This window comes from Rhinichthys klamathensis, unplaced genomic scaffold (assembly GCF_029890125.1).
Source record: "Rhinichthys klamathensis goyatoka isolate OS25496 unplaced genomic scaffold, OSU_Roscu_1.1 h1tg000566l_1, whole genome shotgun sequence".
NCBI lineage: Eukaryota > Metazoa > Chordata > Actinopteri > Cypriniformes > Leuciscidae > Rhinichthys > Rhinichthys klamathensis.
This window is the reverse complement of record NW_026607032.1, coordinates 1,122,181-1,147,834: the sequence shown is the minus strand read 5'-3', so window position 1 is coordinate 1,147,834 and position 25,654 is coordinate 1,122,181. Positions and strand designations below refer to the sequence as shown.

The window sequence follows — 25,654 nt, the reverse complement described above, 5'->3', positions numbered from 1 at the left end:
AGTACTAAATTAAGTTCTTTTTCACTGCTTAATGCGACTAAACGGTCAAATACACACAAAATAACACATTTCCTACTCTACAATATCATATTTTCTTCAACAGTATGTCTTAATTAAAATAGTTTAATTCTTCTTTGTTCTTTATCACTGAAAAAAAATTCACATTTTTATCAGTAATTTTTTGAAGATATAACCAAGGATGTACTATCAAACAAAATAACTTAAAATTAATAAAACATATCTCTCTTTAACTGTCAATTACAAACATGATTTGAATGTTACATTATGTTAATAAGGCAAAATAGCACAGCAATAATTTGAATGATAACTAGATCAGGTCTAAGATGGTTATTGCTAGTTTGGTGCTGACCTAAGTTGGTAGACCAGACAGACAGTCCTGTTCACCCACAAAACTTTCCATGATGGTGTTTGGAGCAGTGAAGGTAATTGCAAGAATACAATCTGCCTGAAGACTGTAAAATGACAGTAATATCAAGCAATGTCTTATATCTGCAGTGCAGAGGGTTCTGCTGTGTTTTAGATCAATAAGTCACAAGAATAGGATACTGTAAGTGGTGTGATTTAACTCTTCCTAACAGCGCTTCTGAATCTTAAGCATTCTCATGCACAGGCGGTGGGCGTTTCACATGACAGCGATGAGGTGGCAGGAGAATAGGGTCTTACCTCTGGGGGTTTGGCTCATTGTGCTTGTCTCTCTCATGCTTGATCATCCTGTAGCGGCCGATTCTCACGTCAGGCCGAGACACTTTCATCCCATTTAGTGTGATTCTGACAGAAAGGGGGAGAACAATAGAGAAAAATTATAGTTAGCGTATATGAGTTTCATATCGACCGACTGATTGGCCTCACGCAGTCACAACATCGTCTAATGACGGTCATAGTCGTTGTTTAGAGGAGAGACATAATCACCCAGCTCAAATTACAAACACTTTCTGTCAGTTTCTTTTGCGTCCACCTTCACAAGTATGTTCAAACATGTTCAAAGTATGTACCAAAAATTGATGAAGATCTTACATACAGTGCTATATCCATCATGCTGTTATTTTCCTTTGGACATAAAAAAAAAATGAAAACAATACATCTAACCCTAAATAAAATAACAACCATGCAACGCAAAATATAGTACATTTTAATAATAATGGTTGTTAAAGTATTAGTATTATTATGGACTTTTTAATAATAATTAAGAATTGTTAATAATAATGATAATAATATTAACAACAATTATTTTCTGTTGTTGTTGATGCAAATATATTATTATTGTAATTGTGGACTTTTTAGTAAAAATAAGAATTGGTAATAATAATAATATTCTTATTTATATATTCAATTCTTATTTTTGTTGTTGTTTTGGACTTTTTAATAATAACTGAAAATTGTTATTGTTAATAATATTAATAATTATTATTATAATTTTTTTTAAAGATCATTTGGTTCTTATTTGGTATTGAAGTACAGACTTTACTATCAGTAACACTGACTATCACTTTAGGCTTTCACTAATTAACAAACAATGAACATCAAGCAGCTATAGCTAATCAAAGACTCGTTAACCCACACGAATGCCAGAAAATGTCAAATGAGCAGAAAACCAGGCAGAATTAGAAAAACAAAGCAAAACAAGTCAGTAGCCGAGAACTGAGTCGGGAATGTTTGCTTAAGAGAGCAGTCAGACCACGCAGCTCCACACACACCCAGCCTGAAGTACAATCCCATTTGTTTGAGTAACTACAGCTTAGAGCGACTCAGGATTGCTTGAACAATCCAACCATTCTAATCTCCCTGCTTGTCTCCAGGTCTTGGCATTAGTGCAAATCTTATGTTTGCCATGTGAGCATCGTGTCGTTCGAGCTCTGAGCCTCGCGTTTCTGAGGGATGACGCCTTTCTTAAAGTATATGATTAGATGGAAATCCTTCCGAGGAGAATAAGGGCATGCCTATTCCTGTGTGTTTGTGTGGGATCTTATGATTTTTGTTAAAAATGTACACTCACCGGCCACTTTATTAGGTACCCCATGCTAGTAACGGGTTGGACCCCCTTTTGCCTTCAAAACTGCCTCAATTCTTCGTGGCATAGATTCAACAAGGTGCTGGAAGCATTCCTCAGGGAGTTTGGTCCATATTGACATGATGGCATCACACAGTTGCCGCAGATTTGTCGGCTGCACATCCATGATGCGAATCTCCCGTTCCACCACATCCCAAAGATGCTCTATTGGGTTGAGATCTGGTGACTGTGGAGGCCATTTTAGTACAGTGAACTCATTGTCATGTTCAAGAAACCAATTTGAAATGATTAGAGCTTTGTGACATGGTGGAAGTAGCCATCAGAGGATGGGTACATGGTGGCCATAAAGGGATGGACATGGTCAGAAACAATGCTCAGGTAGGCCGTGGCATTTAAACGATGCCCAATTGGCACTAAGGGGCCTAAAGTGTGCCAGGAAAACATCCCCCACACCATTACACCACCACCACCAGCCTGCACAGTGGTAAAAAGGCATGATGGTTCCATGTTCTCATTCTGTTTACGCCAAATTCTGACTCTAACATCTGAATGCCTCAACAGAAATCGAGACTCATCAGACCAGGCAACATTTTTCCAGTCTTCAACTGTTCAATTTTGGTGAGCTCTTGCAAATTGTAGCCTCTTTTTCCTATTTGTAGTGGAGATGAGTGGTACCCGGTGGAGTCTTCTGCTGTTGTAGCCCATCCGCCTCAAGGTTGTGCGTGTTGTGGCTTCACAAATGCTTTGCTGCATACCTCGGTTGTAACGAGTGGTTATTTCAGTCACTGTTGCCCTTCTATCAGCTCGAACCAGTCTGGCCATTCTCCTCTGACCTCTGGCATCAACAAGGCATTTCCGCCCACAGAACTGCCGCTCACTGGATGTTTTTTCTTTTTCGGACCATTCTCTGTAAACCCTAGAGATGGTTGTGCGTGAAAATCCCAGTAGATTAGCAGTTTCTGAAATACTCAGACCAGCCCTTCTGGCACCAACAATCATGCCACGTTCAAAGTCACTCAAATCACCTTTCTTCCCCATACTGATGCTCGGTTTGAACTGCAGGAGATTGTCTTGACCATGTCTACATGCCTAAATGCACTGAGTTGCCGCCATGTGATTGGCTGCTTAGAAATTAAGTGTTAACGAGCAGTTGGACAGGTGTACCTAATAAAGTGGCCGGTGAGTGTATATACCTCATCCTAATAATACAAGAGCAAGGCCTTTGTCATAAATAATGTAGCTAGGAGGATTGAAGGTAATCTCTGGGTATTCTTGACCCAGAAACAGAAAGGAGATTTCTGAGGGCCTGAGATTATAATGAGAGAAAAGACAATGCAAACAATAAAGACGACGGCATAAGAGAGTGGATTTGTAAACGTCACTGAGGACAAAAATTGATGCGTGACAGTGACCAAATTTGCATGCAAATTCATTTGGTAGTTTGTAGTTCTTTGTACTGTAAATTTTAAATAAACTGTAAACCAAGACTGCGCATTATGGACGATGTAAAATACTTCACCTTAGAAAAAAGGGCTATGTAGAGCGATGGTGCTTTGATAGATACTATATTACTGAATGATTATCATATTCCATGGTATTTCCATATATTTAATAATATATTAATGGGATTTAAGGGGTATTCTAAAGTACCAAAGTATTAACATGAGCCAAATCATTTTAACCAGTCACAGGTGAAGCGAGAACTGGACCTGGTTCGATGAGTCAGTGAAGGGAGTGTGATGCTCTGAGCAATGTTCTGCGGGAAACCATTCATCTGGATGTAAATTTGACACGTCACCTACCTAAACATTGTTACAGACCAGGTACACCCCTTATGACAATGGTGTTCCCTGGTGGAAGTGGCCTCTTTCAGCAGGATAACGGACTCTACCACACTGCACACATTGTTCAGGAATGGTTTCAGGAATCTATCTTTTTCCTTTTTTTCTTTTATAACGGTCTTTAAAGGTGAAGTGTGTATTTAATGTGCTATTTGTGGTTATGACTTCAGTGATTCAGGTCAAAAGATTGTGAAATAATGATTATGTTAAAACACAACCAACACCATCAGATCACCTTTTCTACTTTTATTTTTCCATTTTTTTATCTGGCTGATATAACTCAGGTACAGCAGCCAAACAAAATCTAAAGTCAATGATTTAAGGGTCAAGAGCCCAACTAAAACAAACACCGATCACCACAATGGTGACTTAAAATGACGGTTTCTCCTTCAGTGATTCTGCTTGTTAACATCAGGTGTCTTCAATGTTGGCAATAAAAAATTAAGATTTCTTAATTCATCTTTGACGTCTGTCTGTTATTCAGATATTTTTGTTTAAAAAAAATTTGTTGTAAATTTTACTCAATTTTAAATGGTTAACTTTTAAGGAATTAATTTGGTTAATTATTACTCAATTCTAATTTGTTAAATTTAATTAATAATATTGCTTGTAATCTGTTGCCAAAATTTTATTGAGTAGATATAGCGTATTAATTTTTACAGTGTAGGGCAGGCAATGAGAAAAGTACCTTTATACCTTAAGAGGTAAACTTGTTAAATTTTTTTAATATATATATATATATATATAATATATATATATATATTAAAAAAATTTAACAAGTATATACAAGTATATATATATAAAACAAGAAAAAATATGTAATCAAACAAGTGAAAATAACTATTCCAATTAGGTTCTGAAAAAAAAAAACAAGATTTATTATTATTATTATTAATTTTAAAGATGTTTAAATATTTTACTGGACAAGACAAAAATACAGATTATGACAGCTATATTTTGCAGTCTAAGAACATTGCCTAATTATGAATATCTCAAATCTGAATTTTACTCAACTGCATTGCTGGGTGAGAAACTATTTTAGCTCTTCTGCTTTGATTTGAGTTTTGGCTGGAATCAGTTCAGTTCCAGGTATTTGAAGGAGGCATAAAAAGATGACAAAAAAGCTCAGATAACCGTGTCCATGTTTGTAATTATTATATGGTTGGCTCCTGTTCTGGACACCTGGAGTAATTTGCCTAAACAGCCATGAGCCTCAAGTAAGATGCTGGATTTGTGTTCATTATTATGCATATTATACACACATATTCAGCGAGCATTTTCATATCATACTGGGCGATTCATTCGCAGCAGTGTTCCTTGAACTCTCTGGCCTTTCACGCTCGGCTCAGACAGCTGTGATTACTCTGGGGCCGCCGCGCTTTTGAGAGTCGTCTGATTGGGGAAAAAGCAAAATGCTGTGCAGTATAAAGACCTTAGAAATCCATGTTGAAAATATGAAAGATTTGTGACTTCTTTGCCACTGCATAGAAAAATTATTATTTTCCGTTGTTTTTTGGTAACAAACAAAAGATGCTACTTAATTAACCTAACCCTTAGAGACAAAGAACTCATCAAAAAATCTGCAGGAAGAGAGCAAAAGTGGAAAATAGGTGGGGAAACACTCATTACTCAAAAAAACAACAACTAAAAAACAGAGCTCAAGCATTACTATTGTCCCATAATAGTGGTATATGATGAAATAGCTATCAGTGTCTCTATTAGCCAAAAAGTCCGTTTTTTAATTTAGGTAATGTTTGCCTGAATGCTGATGTAATATTGAATAGTGTTGACTGGAGACCTGTTTTTCCTTGATTGAATTATCTGAGAATTTTCCTAGATGTCCTTTCTTTCTTTCTCCCTGCAGTTTGTTTAATTGCATTAGACCCTTGGAGTGGAGGGGAAATGGGATCATTACTATTACTTCATGTCTTGCTGGCAGTGCAGAAATGGGAAAAGAGCAGGAATAAAAGATAGGTCAGAGATATAGGGAGTGAGACAGACAGACAAAGGGTGAGGAAAGAGAGGGAACTAGTAAGAGAGAAAGGGAGGGATAGAGGAGTGGTCATACAATATGGCAGAATGACTGACCTTGTCTGGCTTTCTTCTTCCATTGCAGCCCTCCCCAGACACACTACCCTTCCCTCTCTGTTTTTGCTCATAAACTGTTTGGAATAAAATAGTACTGTACTGATTACTGTACAGTATATACTGTATAATTCATAATATCTTTTTAATACATGAAACAATATTTAAAGGTTCTATATGTATTTTTAGCGGCCTCTATCGGTGATGTTTCAGATTGCAACCAATTTTTACAAGAGCGCTCGTGCTCTTGCGCGTGCTCGAACACAAGAGCGAGCACTCATGGTACACGGCCACACTGAGACTTTCAACACACCGGAGAAAGCATCACACAACATGCTGGAAACTCATGTAAACTCCCACTGCAAAGTTACAATAATAGGCTACTTTTATCAGCTTGACGTTGAACTAATGCTCCATGCTCGTACCATGATAACGTTACATTGACTGCATTTAGCCGACATGTGGTGTTAGCATTTCAATAACTATTCGTGTCTTTCACAATCAGCAATGTCAACATAGATGAATGTATAATATGATAACGAAAATGGTTAGTGAACTAGACTGAACAATTTCAGTGTAACAGTAAGATCGTAGGAAGTAACATTACTGTACTGAACGTGTCTGGAAATGTGAATTATAAACAATATGATAGTAGTGGGATGAGTGACATTAGACAGTAGATCTAGTACATAAAATAAAAGTTACATCCTAAAGCACTTACTTTTTGTTATCCTGGAACAGTCTTTTGTATTCATTTCATGTCTCATGTGTGTTGTAGTTTACCTTGCTATTTCATTACAGTTTACCATTATTTATTTCAGCATATCTGAAAACTTGAAATTTACCACAATAAAAATAGCGGAGGTCTCTCCATAATTCAAACGCTCTGCCGATGTTGATCCGTGTTTTCGTCCTAAGTCGATCCGATTCACGTTTGGCCTGACGAGATAAATGTTTGCAGATAAATTTTGTTTTGTTTTTTATATTTATGTGGAGTTTGTGTTGGAGTGTGTGTTGTGCTCGAGGCAGGTCGTTTTTTGGTGTTATCAGACTCCATGTCGTCAGCTGCAGTGCCGTCGCATAGACTGTATATAAAAAGGAAAGAGGCTCGGGAGCGCGCGTGCACGTCACATCCGATGGCTTTCGCAGAAAATCCGACCCGGAGACTTCACATAAAAATAGGAATACTGGCCTTCAGAGGTAATAGCAAAACCCGACAAGTGGATCATTGTAATGTGTGATTACAACCCCTTCACACACAGGCAATAAAAAAAGGATTCATTTTAGAAGAAAAGTTACATACAGCACCTTTAATAAGCTGTATTTAATATGTTTGATGTGTTCATTTTATGGAGGACTATGAGTGTCAGTTAAAATTACAAATGAATAGATGCTTTTAAACATTTAAACAATTGCAACTTTTAAAAATAATTTTTATAAAACATACAAATTGCTTTCCTTTATTATACTATTAACTAAATAAAATGTGTATGTATATATATATATATATATATATATATATATATATATATATATATATACTGTATATATATATTTTTTTTTTTTACATGAATAGGGCTTGACATTAACACCCACCAAATGTGGGTGGATTTCAGCAGTGGCGTGTAACGCAGTCACTCCAACTAGCTACTTTGGCGGGTTGAATTTTATAATCATGTATCATACTCATGTATCTCTACATGCCCATGGAGTTGCACACAAACTCAGACTGGGACTGTTGAACGCCATCAAAAATAGACTGCTCATTTTGGTCCAGTCTTCCCAAGAGTTGTTCATAACTATTAAATTTCAACTTAAAATCCACAGTGGAGCACACGTCTACTGCCTTCTTGCTGCACTGTAAGGGAAATGTCCCTCCAGGGCTTCCATCCTCTCCAACTACACAGATGTTGAAAATCAAAGAAAGAATGATGGGCTGTTTCTCTGTCCACATGGCTAGAGGGGAGAGGAAAACTCTCCAAAGGCTTTTTTTTAACTTCGCTTTTTGTTTCAAGCCAGTCTGACGGAACATTTGCTGTGCATGAGGCCAGGACACAGTCATCTGAGTCCACTATCCTCCCTCACACACATCCCTTTGGGCTATTTCTATCCACAATGACTTCACTCTACGAATGCATGCAGCCATGACCTTCTGTCCAGCTTGTAGAGCACGATAGTGGCTGCTCTATCCATTAAGAAGGTTTTATAGATAATGCCTCTTCTGGTGACTTATTATTTTAAAAAGAACATTATTATGAAGCTGCCGTAAGATTAAATACTTCTTGTCGACAGTTATAAGGGATTGTCCATATCTGGAGTTTGATGGCTGCCGTCCAGATATTGATCATAAATAGAAATACTGAAAAAGGACACCAAAACACAGCCAATGAATAAATAACGCATTCATAAAAAAACTAAATATAAGCACTAATGTTCAAAAGTTTGGTTTCAGTAAGATCTTTTTTTTTTATCAATACTAATTTTATTCAGCAAGAACACATTAAATAGATAAAAAGTGACCTTAAAGACTTTTATTTAGTTACAAAAAAATTATATTTCAAATAAATGCTGTTCTTTAGCTCCATTCATCAAAGTGTCCTAAAAAAAAGCATTGCGATTTCAACATAGATAATTCTTGTTTCATGAACACCAAATCAGAATGATTACTGAAGGATCATGTGACACTTAAGACTAGAGTAAAGATGCTGAAAATGTAGCTTTGCCACCACAGGAATAAACTACATTAAACATATATTAAAATAGAAAAGTTATTATAAATTGTAATAATATTTTACAATATTACTGTTTACTACATTTCAGTTACTTTGTTTAACTATGTCTAAGTCAATATATAATATATGTTTGTTAATTATTAAAAAAAAGCCATTATAATCAGAGTGAAATTGGCTAAAATGAATATGACATGGCGAAAATATTTACTAAACTTCCTCAAGAGACAAAAACTATGACCATAGCAAAAACGGTGTAAAAGTTAACAGTTTCAGTGCAGCTGCAAAATGACCCATCTTACCCCGTCATATACATTAAATCAAAAAACCAAGGGCAGAAATGGCTGCAGTAGCTTCTTGCCAATGGTGGCTAACCTTTCCTACTCCATTTCAGTCTGGCATCTTTGATCAGGCCTGCCTCCAGTTCTTCCTTACGGCTAGAAAATACACTAATGAATCAACTGTACTACTGCAGGATCAGCTATACAGCAAGAAACAAGGATTCTGAACCAGCCAGCTGCCTTCACAAAAATAAACTAAAAACCCAGTCCACAGAGACGATCCAGCTACAAACAAATGCCTCTTCTAAAGCAACAATGGCAGAGGGGCACGTCCGCACAGACTGACAGATTTTAAGAATCTGGGCTGCAGAATTTCGAGCTTAGAGAGGAGGATATTGGCACTTGGGGTCACACTGTCAGACCGGTGAACTTCAAATATGTGGGAAGAGAGAAAGTTGTTCTGACAGGAACTGGGAGTCCCTGGAGCCCCAGCAAACTGGTTCCAGAGAAGTGACAGTAAGTTTGAGTAAACCTCCACCCAGAGGACCTAAATGGACGAGAGTCTGAGTCTGTGCGTGTCTCTCCACCAGTCAGACGGGGAATTCGAAGCAGAACACACAGCTGGGTCCACAAGCCATTCACTCTTACATCTTATCTTTGAGGGACTATTCGCCTATTTGAAGGACTATATCGCCACCCTTTCTGTGAAACAGCACACATTCATTCTTCAGTAATATATCAAAGCTGTATATATCAATTCACAGTGGCTTCAAAAAGTGTTTGGTAGAACTACATTTCTCAGAAGCATTTTTTCAGTTACTGGTCCCAAGCTATTTTTTTTTAGTGGGTGTATAAAGTCATCTATATTTTATCATTTAAATTGTATAAAATTATTTTAATTAAATGATTTGCTTTAAATGTGTGCTGTATTTCTTTCAATTAAAAGTCACTTCATTGCTTTGTCGTGAACTTAATTTTCTCATGATTTGGACATGATCTCATTCCAATGATCTCAAAAGTTGTTTTCTCGAGATCTTGACTTAAAAGTTGTTTTCTCTTGGTTTTTCTCCCCATTTTTTCTTGTTTTCTTGGCATTGACTGCATTATGGATGAGCTCATTTGTGATTAATTCGCTTTCGAGAAGGCGGCTACAACTTTATTGTTGTAGATACACTGAGATCACAAGAAAACAACTTTTGTTTTGTTGAGGTCTCATCTAGACAACAAGAATAAAAAAAATTAATGCATGGCCACTTAAGGCTTCTAACAATAAGTTCATAGACATGGATAAGTATGTACACTACAATATTTACACTACCGTTCAAAAGTTTGGATTTAAAAAAAAATTCTAAATAAATTATACTAGTTACTAGGAGCATTAAAAGTGAAGAGATATTTATAATATAAAAAGTTTTCTATTTTAAATAAATGTTGTTCTTTTGAACATTCTATTCATCATAGAATGCTGAAAAAAATCATCACAGTTTAAACACACACACACAATGGGTAAGCAGCACAACCATTTTCAACATTCATAATAATGATAAATATTTCTTGAGCATCAAATCAGCATATTAGAATGATTTCTGAAGGATTATGTGACACTGAAGACTGGAGTAATGATGCTGGAAATTCAGATTTGCCATCACAGGAATAAATACAATTTTAAAACATATTAAAATAGAAATCAGTTATTTTAAATTGTAATAATATCTCACAATATTACTGTTTTACAGTATTTTTGATCAAATAAATCCAGCCTTGGTGAGCATAAGAGACTTCCTTTGAAACATTAAAAAAATCTTACTGACCTCAAACTTTTGAACTGTAGTGTGTTTAAATATTGTATCAACATCAAATGAAACCGAAATTTAAATATATGCATTTTTAATTTGTTGTCCTGGCAAAAGTGCTCATTTCAACACAACTAAAACATAATATGAGCAGTAAGAAAGTCCAAAAAGATCAACAGATAATAAATATTCATGAAATATATATATATATATATATATATATATATATATATACATACATATATATATATAATAAGAGCCACAAAAATAAACTCCTTCAAAACAACATGGAGTCATTTATATTCTCCCAATAAAAACAGCTCGGTTCAGGAGGAGATCTCAGGGGAAGCTCTTGCTTGTTTATTTCAAGCTATAATGCTTATTTTTACTTATATAATCTATCTAATTGTGTCACAAAAGCAGTTGGCAAAGGCAGAAAAAGATAATGGTGTGATTTATCGCACCATCCAGTTTCCGCCATATACTATCAATGCAACTCCAAACAACTGAAAAGAGTGACATATGGGACATTTCTCCACGAGTGTTATCGCTGTTGCAAGAGCGTGTGTGCCCTGATATACTGCAAATTTTGCTCTCTCATCACCTGAGCGGGGAAAAATGATAGCTAGTGAACACGCAGCTATTCATTATCTGGAGAGACAGGCATCAGGCAGCAGAGCATCATTTATTCACACGTTTCTGTCTGGACATGGTGTAGATTTGTGAGCGGCGAGAATATATAGCTGCTCCCTGCAGAGCGGCATAACCCAGAGAAAGAAAAAGACCAGGAAACTGCGCAAGGACATCGTTCAGCAACTAAGAGACTGTTTCTGATGACGCATGCTTACTCATGACTTTTTAAAAGCCTGTCTAGAACATTTCAAACAAAAAACAGGAGAAAAGATCTGACATTACTTTTGTTTTATCGTGACTTTAAGGGACCAGGGCTAAGGCACTTATAAAAGAGAAAGATGGCATATTTATGGACTTACCTGTTGTATATGTCGTCATCTTCACCTCCCCAGCCCCAATACTCATTTGGGAAGCCATTGATTTTGAGGAACTGTTTTCTGCTAAGGCCGGACACCCCTCCAAAGTACCCTGCATAGGGCAGCCTGCAAGAAGGAACAGACCACAGTCATTTATTCAGTTGATACACATTAAATCAGCATTAAATCTGAGAGCTTAGTTTTGATACAAGTCTAGAGTGGAAACATCATTCTGTAGGTTCAGTTCTCTGAACTGAGCCCTTTAGTCAGCCTACAGAAGCATTCGAATTTGACAAAATTGCATCTTGTAGAGTGATTCTAGAGAGCCACTGAGTCCTCCCACAGGGGATTCAACATTTTCAAATGATATCTGATCCTTCTTTCAACTGTCTTTCATCACTTCTCTCCTGGCTGCCACCCCTCAGGCCTGTCAGTTAAGCTACACAACTCTAAGAAGGCCCTGTAAAAGCTTAAGTGCGCCATAAACTGTAGAATCCGTCTCCGCTTGTAGGAATACAGCTCACGGTGCAAGAGGCCACTGTCAGATGAGAATTATCAAAGGATTCATCGTCTACAGGATTAAAGGCTGATATAAATATACATACTCCATTGCGATTCAAAAAGGATGAATTAAAAGGCCTTAGTGGTTCTCAGAACCAAGTTATGTTTTTGACCTTTAAACCACAGAGCGGTATGAAACCACAGATTTATATTTCAAGCAAATTTTCGAAGCCTTCAAAGAAATGCTGAATACAGTCTGGAAAAGGTGGTTGAAAACATTGTCTCTATGTCTTCTCTTTTAAGAGGCCCACTGGATTATGGGCTGGCAGGTGCATCATGGGTAGCCGCCTGAGGTTCGCCTTGGGCTACTGCAATGTGTTACCAATGACAGCAACCACATCCACCTACGCAAACAAATGTGCGACATAAGGGAAAAAGAGAAGCAAGAACCTACAGGCACGCACGCACGCGCACACACACCAACACTTGCTTGTGCACGCAGCAACCTCGTGTTAAAAGACAACAAGCTAAAATTAATGAGCCCATCTGCTACAGCAGCAGTCTTCACAGAAACAGTATGGCTGAAGTTTCTTCACACACTCATGGTCTGAGAGCGTGCAATTCTCTAAAGGTGCCCCACTTATTAAATACAGCAACGTTAAGGCCTCCTCAGACTGGAGACACAAACCAATAGCGTGAATCACTCACAGAGAAAATGGAATTACTATCCCACTGACAGTTGAAGGCAGTTCATGGCTCGGAGAAGGTCAGTGGCAATTGTTTAGTAGCATATTGTCTGGCTGTCCGCAGAGAAATAAAAACCAAGTTCAAATTTTGCCACAACACTAAGCAGGTACTGTAGTTTTGATAACTGCTGAGACAGAGCTTTGGTGAAACGTGGCTCCGTAAATAAAAATGAAAACATTGGGTCTCATTCACTAATAATTGCGTGGATTATTTCGTCTTTGTACGCACAGGAGAGTTTCTCACGAAACATCTCCGCCTAATTCACAACACGTTCGTACGCACATGAATTTGTTCTTAACATCGTTCTGATGTTAGTGAATTCGAAGTATTCTAAATGAGCGGCCGCGTGCACGAGGTTAGTCATTTGCATAAAATGCAAGGCCCAAACCATATCCATTTAAAGGTGCTCTAAGCGATGTCACGCGTTTTTTAGGCCAAAACATTTTTTGTCACATACAGCAAACATCTCCTCACTATCCGCTAGCTGCCTGTCCCCTGAACACACAGTAAAAAAAAACGCGGTTTCTGTAGACAGCCCAGGCTCCACAAACAGCAACAAAAACAAACTGTGGCAACCCGCTCCACGAGACAAAACAAACAGTGTTCCAGCCAATAACCGACAAGAATGATTTAGGGGTGGGGTTAGTGCGCGTGCACATGAAGGGGGGTGTGGAGGAGAGAGAAGCATGAAGAGGGAAGTTAGAATTATAACTCTTTAAGTTTGATATGGCCGACACACGACCAAAGAGACGACGTTCCGATGAACAGATTGCAAAAATGCAAAGAAGAGGGAAAAGGAGAATGATCACGCAAAGTCCCGAATTTACATTGGAAAAGCCTTTGAAAGGTGACGAGAACTCCGCCGGCAGAAGGGCTTCCAATCCGACATTCAGGTAGCTCTGTTTTTGCTGGACAGGTGGGTAAATGCAGTTTGATTTTTCTAAATGGACTTTCATGTTCGCCTAACAAACACAAGGATATAATTAGCTAGAACAATGCAGTCAGCGCTAACTATGGTGAATACAACATAACGTTAGGTTTCTAGCAGCTAGCTATCGTTCTCTATTGTAAATGATCAAGCAAACTCACAGTAGGGCGACAGTTTGTGTGAATGATTGTCTTCACCAAGTGTTTGTTATGAATTTGAATGTTCATTCATAGCCTATTGACAACTTTGACTAAATTTGTTTACGACGAAGCCGTTGTTTATGCTCACTGGGAAACGCGAAGCTAACATTATCTTGCTATTATTGCGTCCTTGTATGGGAGCTAAAGTTATAACCTCAGGTGGCGAAACGTTTTATCGTGTTTTTCTGGTAATGTTTCTCTTTTTCTGCATTATATGAAAGCATTTATCTAACTTGGCGACATTACACCTTGAATGAAGTATCAGTAAAACTACAGGGGGAGGGGATGGGATGAGGAGAAGGGAGGGTCTAGCTAGCCTCCATTTTGTTTGACAATACTTCGAACGTCAACAAGAAGTGACGTCACCCAACATCGCTTAGAGCACCTTTATAGGCTTTCCGCACACGCTTTACTTGCAGCGTTTCGTCACTCTCGTCAAACTTGCGGCTGTTTGCAGACACGCTCTCGCCCGGCCCTCGAGCAATGCCAATGTGCCATTCTCACCAGTTTTCACAATAAACACCTTTTATACAGACCCAGATTACAGACCTCTCCTTAGCCAGCTGTACATACGCGTTATTCAGAGAAACCTCGCAGCTGAAGCTATATAATTTTATATGGGGATTATATAATACAATTAATGCAACATACTTCAATAAAATAGGATGAAATATAACTTCGGAACACGATTATAAGGCCATACAGAGTACTCTAAGTGCCTTTTGAGTATGTGTGGTTTCAGTTGTTCCTATATTTTTTTCGCAAATTTCGAATACATTTTATTATGAATTTTTTGGGTGAATCGTGATTAGTTCTTCTCGTACGCACATTCCACTCACAAATTTGTGACCCATCATTTTCTTATAAATGGCCACTGATGCTTCTAAGGCAGTCAATAAACAGGTTGATTTTACTGTCATACAAAACCAAAATGCAGTAACTGCACCAATAAACAAACTGATAAAAAATATATAATGTATACAATAATACATAACCAATTAAAAACATCCAAATATAATAATAATATATTATCATCATTGTTATGTGGCTGTGTTTATCGAACCGTTGGTGTGCGTTTTTTTTTCTTTATGTGAGTTCGTAGGTGGAGTTGTGGGAAGGGATTTTCCCTGAACCACTCAAGTGGAGTGACGTCATGGGAGTTCCTGATATTTAAGCGGCGACGGCGTTGATGGCGGGTCTCTCTCTTCCTCACCTGTTCGCTCATTGTTGCCAGCTGGGAGATCACTCACCGTCTTCTCCCAACATGCTGGAAGATCTTGAGATGGCTATATTTTGAGCTTAATTTGAGTTGAGTTTTCTTTAAAACCAGGTAGTGGGGTTACTTTTCTTAGTTCACTTTTTATTATTTAGTTTAGAACAGCGAGGGAAGCAGTTGTCCGGAAGACTCACCTGTTTTTCTAGTTCTCGGGAGCTAGGTAAGATCTACTGGTTACCTAAGTGTAGTTAAGGGTTCCTGTTTTCTTTTAGCTGCCCTACCTGTGTATTGTTATTTTCGCTTAAACTTTGTTTGCTGATTGCTTATCTTTTGAGGTGCCTTTTTCCTCTCTCATTAAAAGTCAATGGTGTTATTGACGTCTGAAACCCTACTATTCGTCTGTGGTTTTTGATATGTACGGTCCTTGTCTTTTGTCTTGAACGAGCTAGAATGGATTAAGGGCCGTAACAATCATATAATTATTATTTGGTTGTTCATAAATAAATATAAAATAAAATAAATTAATAATGGCAACTACTTTTTAATCATGTTAAAGTATCATAAAATGATACACATATCAATTCAACTGATTGGTAACTAGTTATTGGACTAACTGGTCTAACTTCACTGCTTACATTTTAAGATAGAGGTGTTCCCTTTGTGTGAATGCAAGTGAATTCCCAGAGGATGGCAAAGTTAAGACAGAGTGGCAAAGACAGGAAATTAAACACCATGGAGCAAAGGCCAATGTGTCTTCTTGCCGACAGAAGAGAGACAAAATTAATTTCAAGTTCGACAATATATAAAAAAAACATAATACGTAGAACCTTCACCAGTGTTTTAATATCTCCAGCTATTACATTTAAAGAGAACGGGTCTGTCTCAGCTAAATAATTGTCTGCCTTGAAAAATGAATACATATGTATTGTGAAAGCTCCAGGTCTGTCTAGACTGCCACAGCACCTGACAAATGAACTTTTGATCCAGAATAATTCAGCTGCATTCTCAAGATGACAAAGCGTCATAAGACATATATCTTCCCTAGTGGAAAAAATAAGAAGCAATTAATCATCAGAAGCACAGGTTTTGACAGACAGCCCTCAAGCTATGGCTGTTTGATTAACTGACTCTTTTCTCTGCAAAGAAACAAAGACAAATACAGATATGGCGTCTATTAATATGTATGTAAATAGCAACAAATGCAGCCCAGCATATTTGTAATAAACTCAGGCAAAGCCACAATTCTACAAGGATATTAAATTCATATAAAACATGCCACTGATTTTATTTTATTGCATTTCCAAGCTTTATATGAGAGGTCTGATTATTTATGTATCAAAATGGACCAGAATTATAAAAGGGAGATAAAATGATATATCATATACACTGTCAACATATTCCTGCTCTTTGTGGTTCCCTCAATATTAAATATGTTACCTGAAGCCGAATTTGTCCATGGCAATGGCGAAGTGACGGGGCTGGTCGTAACAGTGGTAGAGGTTCCGGTCGTCCATAGGGATTAGGTCCACATCACTGAAAATGAAGCAGTCGTATTCTGCATCTTTCAGAGCCTCCGTGTAGCCAACATTAAGCAGCTTGGCCCGATTAAAGGTTTCCTCACCAAGCTGAAACAAATTAATAAATAACAGCTCAATTGCTATAAGGATGGGAAAAATCCTGTGAATTTGTGAATTTATATCTCACTTTATATAACGATAATAAGAATGAAAAATAAACATATAATTAATTGATTTAAATATGCTATTATAAATGTATATATTTAGTTAACGACCTTTGTTAACATGAACTAAGAATTAACAATAATTCTACAGCATTCATTAATCTTAGTTCATGTTTATTTCAATATTTACCAATATATTATTGAAATCAAAGGTTGTATTTGTTAACATTAGTTAATGCACTGTGAACTAACATGAATGACAATGTATTTTTATTAACTACCATTAACAAAGATTAATAAATACAGTAACAAATGTTAACAAATGAGACTTTATTGAAAAGTGTTACCATTTGCACTGTAACTTTAATATTTTACTCTGAGACAGAGCTTGCACATTTCATTAAAATAAGCATTCAGCACTCTACACAGTGGTTCTCAAATGGGGGGGGGGACTTACAATTATTAAAAAAAATTAAAAAAAAAAAACATCTAATATGGTGCAAAAAAGTCTATAAATACACTGAGCAGTAAGAAATACACATCAACACCACAACACCATGTGGTGTCTGAACTAATAATCCAGTGTGACAATAATCCCATGTAATCCTGTAATACCTGAGATTTGGCCTAATAATCCAAAGGTGTGAACTACTGCCACAAATCTACTGCCTTTTCAGCACAATGCCGGTGGATCTGCACTACAAAAGCAATATCAATGCATTTTATGTGAGCCTTTGAAGAGTTGCATTCACCGAACAACCGCGGCTGTAAACAGTGATGAACGGCATTGGATGCAAACAGAAGCACCTCCCGAGCAAAGCTTTAGCAAGTGAAATCTTATTTCACGACGCTGATGCTAAAAAAGTAAAGTAAATAACTTGATACTAAGTGACTTCTTGCTTCTATCAATATTTATCCTAACTTTAATTCTCTCAGAGGCCTAGAGGAGAAAGGAACTTCAATATACCAGAGATAAATGGAGAAAGAGTGAGGGGGCAGATAAGGAAATATCTTTAAGAGACGTAAAATAGCTTCTTTTTTTCATCAGCAAGGGTGCCATTAAACATTACTGTGATCATTTTTACTAGTTTATTAAGATGTATTCCTTGTGAGGTGGCAGGCAGATCAGGCAAATACAGCAGTAGACGTCTGGTATTAACACACCTCGCTAAAAACGACAGATTTATTATAAGGACATGCTCACGACTTAGTATTTCTCATCCAAGAAACCAGCTCCAAGACGGAGGATATGTGGACATCATGAACAGATGGTTTTGGAACAAAAAAAAGTGTAATTAATTTTTCGCAAAAGGATCGTCGGAGCTAAGCAATCATTCTAAAGTTTCAGCTGCGGTGTTTGGCTCGATTTGCATGGTTCCAACACGCCATGAAGTAGGGTTGATTATGAGACAGGTGTAGTACCTTCCCCTCATTAGCAAACTTGCACCTGTTCTAAGTCATTAACCTCAGGGACAATGGCTCATCAGTGGTGTATAATGAAGTACAAATACTTTCTTACTGTATTAAGTACAGTTTTTGATTTTTACTTTGCTCAAATATAAATATTTTTGTTGACTTCTACTTTACTACATATTAAAGAGAAAATTTGTACTTTTACTCCGATGCATTTGTCCAGACCCTATCGTTACATTTGCAGCTGCGAAGTGCAAAGCAATCATTTCTGATCGGTCATAGCGATATCCAGTTCGCAAATGAATCTTTTGATCAGTTTGGTTCCTTTGAATTTGTCAAACTGGTTCGTGAAGAGGTGTGAATGATTCATTTCGCAAATCACGAATATAAATCTTGAGAAGCACAAGCACACCGAGCAATGCGTAACGGCTCTCCACTAGTGCTCTAAATTGAAGACGCTATTCATGTAAGTTTTCTTCTGTGTTTATAAGGTAAATATGTTTTAGGCTTAAGTAAACATTTTGAAATTGTAATTACGTGCAATATGCGACTGAACTGGAGAGTGGTAGTGATGAAAAAGATGGGATAGCTTGTTCTTCTACATTCGTAGATGGATATCTTTAACCGTTGTGCCTCCTTTTTTTCCATTGTTCTGCATCGTTCCAAATGTGTTGTCTGAACGAATTCATTCATCTCACTGTAGATTTATGTCTAGATAGTTTGCTTTATTTGTTGTTTTGTGGATCATAGTGCATTTGTAGTAGGACACTCATTTAATTGTTCAGTTCTTGAATTAAAGGGGCAGTTTACCCAAAATATTTGGTTATTTACTTACCCTCATGTTTTCCCAACATGTAAATGATGATAGGATTTCATGTGTGTGTGTGTGTGTGTGTGTGTGTGAGACATGCTCTTACATACCCAAACACAGAATCTCAGTAGGTTGCCACCATTACAATCACCAGTGCCATTATTTATATAATGTACCTGTACTTACTTCCTGTACAGTAAGTACTTTTAATATCAGTTACTTTAATGCTTTTACTTAAGTAAAAGTACAGATACCTTTTTGGAAATTGACTCGAGTAAAAGTTAAAGTTGTTCATAAGAAAAATAATTGAGTATGACGATTGTCTACTTTATACAACACTGGTTATAATATCCTATTTTTGTGCTACATCATCAAAACAAACATAAGTGCTTGTAGTCTTGTGCACAGTTACATATTAAATACATGACAGGCTGTGTTTAGACACCTAGAGCTTCTAAAACCTACTTACTGTGGTAGAATCACTGTAACATAAATGATTTTTAGTGCTGGGCAACGATTATTCGCATCCAAAATAAAAGTTTGTGTTTACATAAGATATGTGTGTACTGTGTATTATTATTTTGTATATATAAATACAAACATATGCATGTACACTACCGTTCAAAAGTTTGGGGTCGGTACGATTTTAAATACGTTTAAAAGAATTCTCTTCTGCTAACCATGGCTGCGCTTATTTGATTAAAAATACAACAAAAATCAGTTATAGTATTAAATATTATTCCAGTGTAAATCAGCTGTTTTCTGTGTGAATATATAGTAAAGTGTAATTTATTCCTGTGATCAAAGCTGAATTTTCAGCATCACCAGTGTCAGTGTCTTCAGTGTCAAATGATCCTTCACAAATCAGTATAATATGAGGATTTGATGCTCAAGAAACATTTATTATTATTATCAATGTTGAAACAGTTGTTGGTCTGTCAGTTGTACAGTTTTTTTTTTTTTTTTTGGATTCTTTGATGAATAGGAAGTTCAAAAGAACAGCATTTGTTTGAAATATAATCTTTTGTAACATTATAAATGTCTTTACTGTCCTTGATAAATAAAAGTATTGATTTCTTTCCTCCAAAAAATAAAAATAAAATTCTCACTGACCCCAAACTTTTGAACGGTAGTGTATATATTTAAGAAATATTTGCATGTATATACTGTATATATATTTATACATAATTTAAATTATATCTAAATATACTGTAAATATTTTATATATAAATATTTTTTTCTTGAATCTATTCTTGCATGTGTGTGTATTTATATATACAAAATAATTATACACAGCACACACACATATATTATGTAAACACAAACGTTTATTTTGGATGCGATTAATCGTGATTAATTGTTGCCCAGCACTAATGATTTTTTGTTTTTATAAATTAGAAAGAGACACCAATGATCAATCAATGATTAAATGTATTGATGTTAATAATTAGAGTAAACAATTCTTCTGCCAATTACTATCATAATTGGTGATGGACTAATTTAATCCAGTTGCCGTGCCTAACAACGCCCTTCAGCCGTGACTTATTCACGATACAGCACAGCCTCTCGTACCTTATTGCTTACATATATAAGATCTGTGTAATGTTTTTGAACATCTCTTAAGCTAAAATACAGTAAAAACAGTAATATAGTGAAATATTATAAAAAATTTAAATAACTATTTTCTATTTTAATATATTTTAAAATGTATATATAAAATGTTATTCCTGTGATGGTAAAGCTATATTTTCAGTATCATTACTCCAGTCTTTAGTGTCACATGATTCTTCAGAAATAATGCTGCCTTCACGTGCTATACCCGATTCTGGAATTGCGGTCAAATACGTATTTTAGCTGTGTAAAACATACAATACGCTTCCAATGGTTATTCATATATGTTAATATGCACTACTTTAACAACAAGACAAGGCGATGTAGCTGTTGTGGAAAAAACTACCAGTCACTGCAGCAATTGTTCTCCCCTCCACCATGTTTACTTGGGAACGTGTGTCAAAATTATCCCCGAGCTTCCTAGAGGTAAATACAACTTGAGAGGGCATTCATGTCCGATTTTTACTAGAAAACTTCTATTTATGACATCCCTGCTGATTGTATGTGAAGGCAGCCTAATTTCAATAAGCTGATTTGGTGCTCAAGAAACATTTCTCAGTTTTATTAATGTTGAAAACAGTTGTGATGCTTAATATTGTTGTGGAAATTGTGATACATTTTTTCAGGATTCTTTAAGGAATACAAAATTCAAAGGAACGGCATTTTTTGGAACAACTTTTGTAACATTACATACAGTAGGCCAACAGTGCATCCTTGCTAAATAATTTTTTTTTTTTTTAATGCCTATTTGACATTTAGACAGAAGAAAAATCCATTGACGTGGTAACACACACACACACAAAAAAAACAACAACATGTGCTGCGTCCCAATTCGCCTCCATATACTACGCCCTAAAAGTATTGTGAAGAAAAAGTACATACTTTTGAGTGTGTAGCAAAAGAGTAGGCAAGCTTTGGGACATAGTACTTCGTCATCATTAACGGACAGATCTGTCGCGTGCTGCGTGCATCCTATCACCGTAAACTGCCCTGTCAATCATCTCGTCACAGTTAAAATCCTCCATTCAATCTAAGTTCATTTCTTACGGTTTCGGAGAGAAATGTTGTAGCACGTTCATCTGCCAGTCATGGGTCTTTCATGCCGAGACTCTCCTCATGTGTTTGGATTTTGAATATAATAATGCATTTAAAAGTTAATGGCTAAACATATCTTTGCAAAAGTTCACAATGCTGCTGCAGATGCAATATAATGTGGACAACATTGAATAAATACATTTTCCTCAGGTTAGATACTGATAATTAATCACTCAAACCCCTGGACTCACGTGTCCTCCATGTCTGTAGTTTTTGAACACTTTTCACTTGTGTTTGTAGTTCTAACCGAATCCTCGTCCAACGCGCGATGGGTTGTGGGCAATATCAGCCGTTAGAGTGTGCAACGATCTGCACTTTGGATTCTGACCGGAAATAGTAGACCATCCGGGTCTCTTCTTTGGAACACTCATTTCAACATACTCCGATTTGGGACGTACTAATTCTATTTTCGAATACTATTTAGGACGGATAGTATGCAAATTGGGACGCAGCAATGGTATTCTCTGGAATACTTTAGAGTACCATGTAAAATCCCATGGTACATGAATATGGTTATATAAATCCTCATATACACTCACCGGCCACTTTATTAGGTACCCCATGCTAGTAACGGGTTGGACCCCCTTTTGCCTTCAGAACTGCCTCAATTCTTCGTGGCATAGATTCAACAAGGTGCTGGAAGCATTCCTCAGGGAGTTTGGTCCATATTGACATGATGGCATCACACCGTTGCCGCAGATTTGTCGGCTGCACATCCATGATGCGAATCTCCCGTTCCACCACATCCCAAAGATGCTCTATTGGGTTGAGATCTGGTGACTGTGGAGGCCATTTTAGTACAGTGAACTCATTGTCATGTTCAAGAAACCAATTTGAAATGATTAGAGCTTTGTGACATGGTGGAAGTAGCCATCAGAGGATGGGTACATGGTGGCCATAAAGGGATGGACATGGTCAGAAACAATGCTCAGGTAGGCCGTGGCATTTAAACGATGCCCAATTGGCACTAAGGGGCCTAAAGTGTGCCAGGAAAACATCCCCCACACCATTACACCACCACCACCAGCCTGCACAGTGGTAACAAGGCATGATGGTTCAATGTTCTCATTCTGTTTACGCCAAATTCTGACTCTAACATCTGAATGTCTCAACAGAAATCGAGACTCATCAGACCAGGCAACATTTTTCCAGTCTTCAAACTGTTCAATTTTGGTGAGCTCTTGCAAATTGTAGCCTCTTTTTCCTATTTGTAGTGGAGATGAGTGGTACCCGGTGGAGTCTTCTGCTGTTGTAGCCCATCCGCCTCAAGGTTGTGCGTGTTGTGGCTTCACAAATGCTTTGCTGCATACCTCGGTTGTAACGAGTGGTTATTTCAGTCACTGTTGCCCTTCTATCAGCTCGAACCAGTCTGGTCATTCTCCTCTGACCTCTGGCATCAACAAGGCATTTCCGCCCACAGAACTGCCGCTCACTGGATGTTTTTTCTTTTTCGGACCATTCTCTGTAAACCCTAGAGATGGTTGTGCGTGAAAATCCCAGTAGATTAGCAGTTTCTGAAATACTCAGACCAGCCCTTCTGGCACCAACAATCATGCCACGTTCAAAGTCACTCAAATCAACTTTCTTCCCCATACTGATGCTCGGTTTGAACTGCAGGAGATTGTCTTGACCATGTCTACATGCCTAAATGCACTGAGTTGCCGCCATGTGATTGGCTGCTTAGAAATGAAGTGTTAACGAGCAGTTGGACAGGTGTACCTAATAAAGTGGCCGGTGAGTGTAAGTTTGATCTATAACCCATTACAAACTGAAATGTATCTCCACTGAAGGTTGTTTCTCATTGCAGTCAGAGGAAAATCATTCTTAGCTCGAGCTCAGTAAATAAAACAGCCTCCCTCTTTCCATCAGTACCACACTGAGAAGTACGACCGAATCGGTTTCTTAACCAAGACTTAAACCACTCATCTTGAGGTCTGAGAGTCACATCGGCCTCCAGCTAGAGTCTCCTTCTTCTATAAGCTTATCGTAACCATGTCAGTTGCTCAATACTTGCTCTCTGAGAAGCAATTAGCTGCATTTTTTTATCTGATGATCACACTGATAGCTAATCACAATCCCTTGCTCGCTCTAAGTCATGAGGCAGGATTCCTATAGCGGCACACTCAAGGCCAACCAGGGAATCCTACCCGGACCCCGTTGCTATGGAGACAGATTAGGACCAGGGCTCATCCTGAGAGATTGCATTGTGCATTTTCTTGTGCAGGTGTGTGTGTGTGTGTGTTTCTGTGTAAGCCTGCATTATCAGTCCCCAGCAGGCTGACCATATCATCCAGCGTGCTATCGATGCCAGAGCTGAAGACTAGAGAAGAAGAGGGGACAAAAAAAAAAAATCAGGAGTGAGCCGGATCAAGCTGAGTTACAGGGAAAGTGTGCGTGAGCGATAGAGTGAAAGGACATAGAGGAGAAAAAGGAAGCCTCCAGAGCTCAACAGTAAGGATTTTTTGGGTTAAATTTTAACTTACCTTGCTAAGATTTTCACTGGCCCCATATATATATATATAGATATCTTTTTATATCAACTTTAAATAAATATATTGCCATAAACAACGACGATAATCCTAATAATAACAATAATGATAAAATAATTGCTTTTTATATTTCATTTCAATAATTGTAATATTTTTGTTTTTGCATTCTGACAATTGCAATCATTAAATCTAACAATCATTAAACTACAATAATACAAACAATGCACACTATGATATATTCTACATAATTAATAATAACAATGCCATTTTTTTAATAATAATACGATTAAATAATTCTGAATACAAAATATTAATAATAAAAATATTTAAATATTCATAATTAATTTAATGTTTGTATTCTTGTGGTTTAATGATCAATTTACTTTTGTCAAAAATCTGAAAATAAATGTTATTTTGTATATAAATGTATATAAAAAATAAAATGTATATAAAAATAAACTGTATCAATATCAGTCCGATAAACACAGTGAAGAACATTGACTAAACAGGGAAAATTAGCATAAGAGCGCAATTCCAATTTGGGCGGTAAATAATGTGCCAGTAAATTGATTAGCGCAAACCTTAGTAAATCACCTTGCACGATTCATTTAAATACTTTCCTCTATAAATTTTACGGCTACTGGGACATTTTTACACTTGAGCTCTGGTTTCTTTTTCATAAAATGTGAGTAAAATGAAAAATCCTGTAGAATTGAAAGATAAGAAAGTATTCATTTAGCTGAGGCCTTTATCCAAAGTGACTCTAAGTACACTAATGACACAAACCCCTCTGCAGCAACCTGAGCGTCAGTGTCTTGATCACAGATCACTCCTTGTGGATTCCGGTTAACCAGTCTAGATGAACAACCGCTATGCCACACCATCCCCAGAAACTCTATCTCACCTAAATGAGGACACCATATGTTGCACAAGCATGCTAAAGTCAACAGGCCACATTCAGTGAGTGTTTTATACGCGCTATGTTTTGACAGGCTCTCTTATTGTGACCTATTTTTTTTCCTGCTCGCTAGAAATGGTCTGTATAGTCTGTACTATTTCTAAAATACTCACAGGAAATAACAGCTCTCTACAGAACTGTTGTCAAGCATTAAGCTCAGAAACACAGCCTGACGTTTCTCGCTGTTGAACAACTGTGCTGGACGTTTTTCTATTACACTTAGCTTGTTTTGGAAGTTGCTTTGATTTAGGAGAGCG

The 25,654-nt window shown here is 37.1% G+C and overlaps 1 protein-coding gene across 1 annotated transcript in view; it reads right to left on the bottom strand.

The window, feature by feature from the left end:
- The window catches only part of b4galt2 (UDP-Gal:betaGlcNAc beta 1,4- galactosyltransferase, polypeptide 2), a 120,279-nt gene that overhangs the window by 8,315 nt on the left and 86,310 nt on the right, over positions 1–25,654 (bottom strand). Inside the window, exons 4-6 of the mRNA XM_056239529.1 lie at positions 16,777–16,964; positions 11,751–11,873; positions 685–789 (exon numbers count right to left, since the gene is read on the bottom strand). Coding sequence (XP_056095504.1) covers positions 685–789; positions 11,751–11,873; positions 16,777–16,964 — 416 coding nt within the window. The remainder of the gene's footprint in view (positions 1–684; positions 790–11,750; positions 11,874–16,776; positions 16,965–25,654) is intronic.